The sequence below is a fragment of the Capsicum annuum genome, chromosome 2, assembly GCF_002878395.1.
Source record: "Capsicum annuum cultivar UCD-10X-F1 chromosome 2, UCD10Xv1.1, whole genome shotgun sequence".
Lineage (NCBI taxonomy): Eukaryota > Viridiplantae > Streptophyta > Magnoliopsida > Solanales > Solanaceae > Capsicum > Capsicum annuum.
Window position 1 is genome coordinate 57,235,658 of NC_061112.1, and position 9,020 is coordinate 57,244,677.

At 38.8% G+C, this 9,020-nt stretch overlaps 2 protein-coding genes across 2 annotated transcripts in view; one reads left to right on the top strand and one right to left on the bottom strand.

The window, feature by feature from the left end:
* The first annotated feature begins 2,718 nt into the window (after positions 1 to 2,718).
* LOC107877046 (eukaryotic translation initiation factor 5A-2-like) lies at positions 2,719 to 3,201 on the top strand. Its single transcript, XM_047406294.1, has one exon. It carries the CDS (start codon positions 2,719 to 2,721, stop codon positions 3,199 to 3,201), a length of 483 nt encoding a protein of 160 aa, XP_047262250.1.
* A 2,051-nt stretch (positions 3,202 to 5,252) lies between these two features.
* Positions 5,253 to 9,020, bottom strand: part of LOC107877703 (myosin-1) — a 27,837-nt gene continuing 24,069 nt past the window's right edge. Inside the window, exons 20-23 of the mRNA XM_016724396.2 lie at positions 6,882 to 7,011; positions 6,643 to 6,789; positions 6,290 to 6,357; positions 5,253 to 6,107 (exon numbers count right to left, since the gene is read on the bottom strand). Of these exons, the coding sequence (XP_016579882.1) occupies positions 5,448 to 6,107; positions 6,290 to 6,357; positions 6,643 to 6,789; positions 6,882 to 7,011 (1,005 nt within the window). The 3' untranslated portion in view covers positions 5,253 to 5,447. The remainder of the gene's footprint in view (positions 6,108 to 6,289; positions 6,358 to 6,642; positions 6,790 to 6,881; positions 7,012 to 9,020) is intronic.

Consider the following 9,020-nt stretch of genomic DNA (forward strand, 5'->3'; position numbering starts at 1 on the left):
TTACGTTATACTTGCCGTACCCGTCATTCGTGGATGAATGATCCAAGTGGGGGAGAATTGAAACACCTAGGTTTTGAACTATAAGAAGAACTTCTTCATTAGGTATGTCTGAGTTGGATACGACTAGGGGAATAAGTCGTACCCTTTGGATATAAATCGTATCCTCCTTCCCCTCCACTCTTGTATCCTAGGCAGTATGGTGAGGGTTACTTACTTTCCTAGGTACGAGTGACCCCCATCCTCAATCATACCAAAGGATACGAGTCATACCAAGTGAGTCTAGAGTTTGGACTTAAACTTTGAGGACTGTTTTTGATACGGTTGAAGCATACGAGTTAGGGGTTGTGTCATACCCTTTGGATATGAATCAAAGGTGTGTGTTCATACCCTTAATAGTGTAGGTATCCTAGGAGAAGCCTAGGGTATGAGTTAGGGTACCACTCGTACCCTAGGGTACGGTTCCTTTAGTGATTCGTACCCTTGGACGGGTCTATTTTCAGCTTTTAAATAAGGGCCCTGTGGTTGTTTCCTATGCCTAAAACCCTAAGTCCCCTCACTATATAAGTATTTGTATCCTCTTAAACGTCCATTTTGATGGATCAAACATCCTAAGCACTCTCTCAAACTTATCTTTGAAGAATTGGAGGCTAGGGTTTCAAGGGTGATCTTCAAGAGGCAAAGTAAAGTCAAGACTCTTGGTAAATCAAGTTGTCTAAGGCATTTAACTCTTCCCCTTGATAAATAACTCTAAACACATGCATTTTGCACTTGTATTAGTAAGTGTACATGGTGATTTTGAAATCAAATGAAAGGGTTTTGTTACCAAATGATGAATAATGTGAACTTTTGCTTAGACTTGTGTTTATACATTTTATTGATGATGATTTGCACATGCGGGTTCTTCTTAAATATGGTATAATATATGAGTCTTGAGTAACTCTAATCTTGATAATTTCTATCATGAAAATGGCCTTGGTAAAGGTATGCACACAAGGTGTTTGTGAAAATGTCTAAATGAATTGTCTAGTCTTATGCTGATGATGTTCCGAACTAGGGCAATGGCCCAATAAGTATGAATAGTTGCTAAATGATATTGTAAGGGTATTATGAGCATGTATGGTGAAATTTATGAGCTTGTTGGGTGAGGGTTAATGAGGGGTTAAAGTCCCTAAATGTGAAAATGAACTTGAATTGTGTGTTAAACTAAAGTGTGGTATGAATGTGGTATAAGTTTGATAATGAAATGTGAATAGTTTGTGAGGTTCTTTATGACCATAAATTTAATTATATGATAAATTGAATTAAGGTATTGACCTATTGAAATGGTTGAGCAACAAAGGCTCCCATGAGGTCTATGTGGTCATGTATAGTGTTGAATTATCTAAATAGGTTAAATTCCTTGATTGTGAATTGAATATATGATGATGTATGAACAAAGGATTGGAGTCCCAATGTCGACTAATGATATAGTCGTAATGTATTGAGATTAAAGTCCCTTGCCTAATGAAAGGGCTTGAGGTTAAAGTCCCTTGCCTAATTAAACAACTTATGGTTAAAGTCCCTTGCATAATGAGATCTCTTGAGGTGAAAGTGCCTCGCCAAATAAAATATCTTGGTTTAGAGTCCCCTATCTAATAGGTATGAGGTTAAAGTCCCCTGCCTATTGTGCGGGCATGTGGTTAGAATCCCTTTCCTAAATGAATATGTGTGTGTGGTTAGAGTCCCTTGCATAAATAAATGTGTGTGTGTGGTTAGAGTCTCTTGCTTAAATGCATGTGTGTATGGTTAGATTCCCTTGCCTAAATGAATGTGAGTGTGTGGTTAGATTCCCTTGCTTGAATGGGTGTGTATGTGGTTAGAGTCATTTGCTTAACGAGTGTATACATGGTTAAAGTCCTTCGTCTAAGTGATATGTGAATGTGGTTGAAGTGTCATTCCTAATAAGAATTTTTAAATCTGAGTATGGAAGGTTGGAGTCCTCTACTTCATGTCTCATGATTGAGTGCTTTGAAAATGTTGTTATGACTTGTTTACTTGTTAGCATGTGATATACTTATATGTATGGATAAGGTCATAAATATGGTTGAATATGATATATTCAATTGTTGTTGATTGATGATGCTATGTTATCCTTACTCTTGAGAAACATGGTAGCGCTCCAATCGCTAACCGTTTTCGAATGTTATGTCCCCATGCGACATAGGGACCGAAGCATCATATTCTCTTCCTATGCAGTGATTAGTTGATCAAAAGCGGTTCGTGAATTGATTTGGGAGTGGTGAACTTCCTTACTTCAAAAGACATTCCTTCTTGGTCTCTTATCTCTAGACTTAGTCTCATTTTGACTTGGTTTGGCTATTGTCGGGGGCTTGTCCCGACATATACATTTCTAAAATCAGTTTGTATAGAGGTATTGGGAAGACTGTGGACTTGGATATATTGGTTAGCGTGATGAACCTAATGAAGTGTTTAGACATGTTTAAGTTATGACTTGTAGTATGTTTTTCGCTATCTTATTATATGGTCGGAATTCAACCGACCCTTATGATGGATGTGATGATAATTGGGTTGGGTTATCGAGGTAACCTCCGGTTCATATGGGCTTGAGGTGCCCATACGACATGGCTCGATTTTGGGGCATGTCACTTTCCAGTATGGGTGTATGATACTTGGTATAGCAAAAAAAAAATCCTAGAGAGAGAGAGAGAAAGAGAGAACATGTCAGACGAAGAACATCATTCTGAGTCAAAGGCAGATGATGGTGCTTCAAAAACATACCCACAACAAGTTGGTACTATCAGAAAGAATGGTTACATAGTTATCAAAGGACGTCCATACAAGGTTGTTGAGGTTTCCACTTCAAAAATTGGCAAGCATGGACATACTAAATGTCACTTTATGGCTATTGACATTTTCAATAGAAAGAAACTTGAAGATATTGTTCCGTCCTCCCACATCTGTGATGTGCCACGTGTGAACCGTACCGACTATCAGCTAATTGACATCTCTGAAGATGGTTTTGTCTGTCCTCTTACTGAAAATGGAAACACCAAGGATGACCTCCGGCTTTCCACCAATGAAAATCTGTTGAAGCGGATTAAAGATGGGTTCAATGAAAGGAAAGATCTTGTGGTGTCTGTTTTGTCTACGATGGGTGAAAAGCAGATTAATGTCGTTAAGGATATTGGTACCAAGAACTAGTTATGCCACGGCAGCATAAAATCATTTTCAAAGCAAAGACATTACTATATCTTAATGTGGTAATTTGATATCACTTAATTATCAACTTTTGTTATTTTGCACTTGTTGAACATAGAACATAGAAGACAATTTGCTGCTAGGGGTAGTAGAGAAAGTATTGGTTTTTGAGCCTTTGACAGCACAGTTGAACTATGTGAAAGTCCTACTTTTATTTTGATTAAAAAAAGTATGATACTTGGTATCATTAGATCAGGTGATGTTTGTCTGTTGTAAGAAACTCTCATCAAAAAGACTTAACTCCATTCTTATAGTTTACATGATATGATTCTTATATGATTTTATATAGTATGATTCCTGTTATGCATTGTTTTTCATAAATACTTAGTTATGGTCCTTTAACTGCTTTTACTCGCCGTTGATATTTATATTTACGAAATTCACATTTTTGTCTTTTCAACAAAATTATGATATAATTATGCTTTCAATTATTTAGTTTTTCTCCTATATACTCAGTACCATCCCTGTACTGATCTCATACCTCTTCTGCGCTACATTTTTATAAATGTAGATATGGATGATCTTTCTCAGGCTAATGGGTAGATATTAGCAATTCAGATTCTAGCAGTTGGTGAGTCCTCCTCATTTGAGGACCTAGTATAGTTTTTCTTTCCTTCATGTGACACTTTGTTTTTATGGGTAGCTTCTGGCCTTATCTCGACACATTGCTTTACTAAGATTTAGAGGCTTAACAGACGCTCTCATTTGAATTTTTCTAGTGAGTTGTGCGTAGCTATTCTCGTAGGTGATTCTTTGGTGGTGGATCGAATATGTAGGACTTGTCTAGTGACCAGTTTAGGGTGTCACATATGAGTAGATCTCATTATCTTAGACACAGTGGTTTTCAACGCGATTCTAGGCTTAGACTGGTCGTTTTCCAATCATGCAGTCTTTGGTTGCCTCACCAAGACTGCTCCATTAGTTATGTCTGGTATCCTTGGTATCCTTCAGATTGTGAGGTGAGAGAGATTATATCATTTATTCAGGAAAGGAGGTTGATAGTGATGGAGTGTATAGCTTTTCATGCTTATGTTTGTGATACTAGCTTTTACACTCCCTCGCTTTAGTCAATTCCTATAATTAGTAAGTTTGCTGATGTTTTTCCTACTGATTTAACCTGTCTCCGATTCGAGCGTGATATCGATTTACGTATCGATGTTGAGTTGGGCACTCGGCCCATTTCTATTCCATCATATCGTATGGCTCCAACTATGTTGAAGTTGCTTAAAGCACAACTTCAAGATCTTCTGAGTAAGGGTTTTATTCGCCTAGTGTTTCCATGAGGTGCTTCCATCCGTTTTGCGAAGAAAGAAGATGATTCCATGCTTATGTCTATTGACTATCGACAGCTAAATAAGGTGACTATTAAGAACAAGTATCCACTACCACATGTTGATGTATTGTTTGACAAGCTTCAAGGTGCAACCGTATTTTCTAAGTTTGATATTAGGTCAACATACCACCAGTTGCAAAGCAGCAGTCAACATACCACCAGTTGCAAGGCAGCAGACATAAGACTGCCCTTAAGATTCATTACGGCCTACGAGTTCTTAGTCATGTCTTTTGGCTTGAGTAATGCCCCAACAACGTTTATGGTCATGATGAACTGTAAGTTGTAGTTAGTTATAATGTAGACAATCTAACTTAATGCAAACATGTAAGTTGTAGTTAGTTGTAAGTTGTAGTTAGTTATAATGTAGACAATCTAACTTAATGCAAACATGTAAGTTGTAGTTAGTTATAATGTAGACAATCCAACTTAATGCAAACATTAGCGAATGCTGTTTTAGCAGCTCTAACCCATGATGTATAAATGACACGGAGATAACTTTACTGTTGCTCCAAGGCTCCCCATCCATACCCAGTATCAGTTTCATATTTAATTTGTACGTTTCTGCTTCAATAATCTATTCTAATTGTTTTTAGCAAAACCGTCTTCTTCCATTTCCAAACCACATGATATTTGTAACCTTGTCTTTGCTGCTAAATATGAGTTGTTGAACACAAATATGATATGAATATCATAGAAAATGATTAACTTTACAGAAATGTTGTGCATTTAAAATTACATACTACTACGAATCTCACATTATACAAACATCCCTTTCACTTCTATACAGACTTGCTCACTGCACAACACCCTGCCTGGTATGTAAAGCAAAAACTATGACTCATTAAGGCAATTTATTTTAGTTCAACCTTGTGCTATTCCTCCTTCCCCACCATTTCTTTTTCATTTTGTCGCTGCCTCCTTCATCACTCCCCAGTTTATTCAGAATCACCTTTGTTTCTCTCAATCTTGATCCATAATCTTTCTTCCAAGCTTCAAACATCTGCTTCAACCTCCTTAGCTCACGATCTGGACTCAGGTTAGCCTCAACTTGACCTGATTTTACTTCCACCAAGAACTTAGCATCGTCACCAAATACTTGACTCCTCTGCTCAAACTCCTCGGCTAATCGGCTTATGACACTAAGACCGGCGTTCATTGGTCTTACTCCGTTGCTCTCTCGGGCCCTCTGGTTGCTTCCTGTCTCCCAACTAGACTCTTTCTCATCAGTTGGATTGACTGATGCATCAGAGTTCCTCCTGGAATCATCAAGGGCTAAGCTCCTTTTTGCAATGGAAAGACTTGACTGCAGTGATCTCATTTGTTTCTGCCATATTTCTTCCATGGATTTCATTTTCAACTCATACTCTGACCAACGATTCTCATACTGCTGTAGTCTCTGGTGAAGTATGTCATTCTCCTCCTCTTTTTCACGTAGAGCAGCTTCAGCTCGAAGGACTCGACGTTGTAACTCCGCCAGGAAAGAAGATTTCACCAGCACATCTTCTGACTCATTAACCTATAAGAAGCTAATCGGGATTAGAAACCAATAGAAGAGAATGGCCCATCGCTATTAAGATGAATGGTATGCTTGTGTCAATGAACCCAAAGTTAACTAACAAACTTGAATAAGCAGTGAGTGCACAATAAAGAGACGTAACAAAAAGTTGTCATCCCCAATTTAAAGCCACCCATGATTACCTTTCTGCCTCCAAATTGTAACAGTCCAATGTCTCCTGAACATCTTCTGACTAACCAGCCACGAATCACTGGAAAAGAAATTCAATGAGATAAAAAACTATTACATTAAGTTTAAAAACCATGTCAAATCTATTGAATGAACAAGTCACAGTATTGTTAAACCATATAGTAAATATATCACATTAATATATCACATTAACAAATAAGAGGAGTCTATAACACTGCAAAGCCCAAATAGTACAGCAATTTGTTCACATCTATCTTACAGCCAATATCTGTCGTTTATCAGGATCATGCAAAATAAAAAAAAGTTACTCATGTCGGAAAAATTGCAGTGGAGCTTTAGGAATTACCAGATTGTATCACAATTGATGCATCATGAACATTTTCGTAAGTCTTCCTTTTGGTCCTGCCTCTTATTTGCTTTTGTATACACACAGCTGCTCTGTGTCTCTGTAGTAAGATTGCATATTCATTTCTAGCTCTCTCTCCACGTACAACTGTAAAGAGAAAGCATGCAGTAACAGAGTCATAAACCCTACAATAAGCCAATAACAGATGAGCAAAAAGTTCAAAGTTCAATCAAACCCACATGACTGAAGTGTAGCAATTCCTCTTAGAAAATGTTTGAGATGTCGGCGAGCTTGGTGACCTCTAAAACAACTTTGAACACGTAAGATGCCATGGAGAGTGCGATTTCTGGTATCTTCAAGAACTCCAATCTGAAAAGAGGTAATAAGAGAACAACTCATCTGAATTAGTATATGGAACAAATGAATGTATGCTCTCTAGTTTTGAGAAATAACTTAAAATAATCTTAACCCATTTCTGTTGGACAGATTCTCAAATGGACATCTCAATAGAGGACGTGGATGGTTGGGAGAAAAATTTTCTTCATTTTTTCTTTTCTTTCTCCATAGTTGGAAAGAAAATGTTAGGATGGCAAAGTTTATAATAGAAGGGGTGAACAAAATTTCAAAAAGCTTGATTTAGGCAATTGTGCAGCAGACCGCACAATTTAGATTACTTGTTTCAACCATCTCTCTCAGGAATCTTATTCAGGAAGGAATGTCAGAGACTTGACTGACGCGAGTACCGATAGATGCTACACACACAGACAGATATACATATATATACATATATATATATATATGTGTGTGTGTGTGTGTAATGCATCAGCAATAATAACAAAAACAAACCTAGTGTATTCCCACATAGTGGAGTCTGGGGAGGGTAAGATGTACGCAGTCCATACCACTACCTCCGAAAAAGTAGCAAGGCTGTTTCTGATAGACCCCCGGCTCAAGACACGAGATAATAACCAAATCCGTAATAAAGCATGGAACAAGATGAGAACACATAAATACGCCACCCACAATGAATAATAAACAAATAATAGTAAACAAATTCGTAATAAAGCACGCAACAAGGTGGCATAACAAGAATAATACACCCACCAAGTAAAAGCCCTACCCCAACGACCGAAACTGGCACTGACCTTCTAACCTAATTCGCGTCCTCCAGATCTTCCTATCTAGAGTCATGTCTCAGTGAGCTGCAACTTCTCCATGTCCCGCCTAATTACCTCTCTTCAGTATTTCTTCGGCCTACCCCTACCCGGCCTGAAGCCATCCAACGCAAACCTTTCACACCTACGAACCGGGGCATCCGTGCCCTTCTTCATCATGTGTCCGAACCATCTCAATCGAACTTCTCGCATCTTGTCCTCCACCGAAGCCACTCCAACTTTTTCCCGAATGGTCTCATTCCGAACTCTATCACCCCTAGTAAGCCCACACATCCAACGCAACATCCGCATTTCCGCCACCTTTCATTTTTGAATGTGAGAGTTTTTGACTGGCTAACACTCCGCTCCATAAAGCATGGCCAAACAAACTGCCACCCTATAGAACTTGCCTTTAAGCTTGGGCGGCACCTTTTTATCACACAACACCCCCGAGGCGAACTTCCACTTCATCCATCCCGCCCTAATTTGGTGGGAGACATCCTCGTCAATCTCACCATTCCCCTGAATCAAGGACCCGAGATACGTGAAACTATCCCTCTTACACACCTCCTGGGAATCCAACCTTACTACCACTTCGTTCTCCAGCCTCATGTCATTAAATTTGCATTTCAAATACTCTTTCTTGCTCCTACTCAACCTGAACCCCTTAGACTCAAGGGTCTTGTCTCCAACGCTAGTTTATCATTCGCACACCCCCGCGTCTCATCAATCAAAACTAAATCATCCGCAAAAAGCATACACTAAGGCACTTCTCCTTGAATATGCCGCGTCAACACATCCATCACCAAAGCAAACAAAAATGGACTAAGAGTAGATCCCTGATGCAACCCTGTCAAGACAGGGAAATGCTCTAAATCTCCTCCCGACGTCCTAACCTGAGTCTTAGCTCCATCATACATGTCCTTGATTGCTCTGATATACGCCACCGGGACCCCACTCACCTCCAAGCATCTCCAAAGAACCTCCCTAGGAAATTTGTCGTACGCCTTCTCCAAGTCGATAAACACCATGTGCAAGTCCTTCTTCCTTTCCCTATCCTGTTCCACCAGTCTCCGCACCAGGTGAGTGTAATGCATCAGCAGTTTCTCATAAAACCCCAATGGGAAGTTAAAAACACAATTTTGCATAATTTAATTTATATTTGCATTCATATAGATCTCTCTATATATATATATGTAATGCATCAGCAGTTTCTCATAAAAC

Bases quoted from the DNA above. Each gene is read 5' to 3' on its own strand.
- LOC107877046 (XM_047406294.1), top strand. From the start codon at position 2,719: ATGTCAGACGAAGAACATCATTCTGAGTCAAAGGCAGATGATGGTGCT.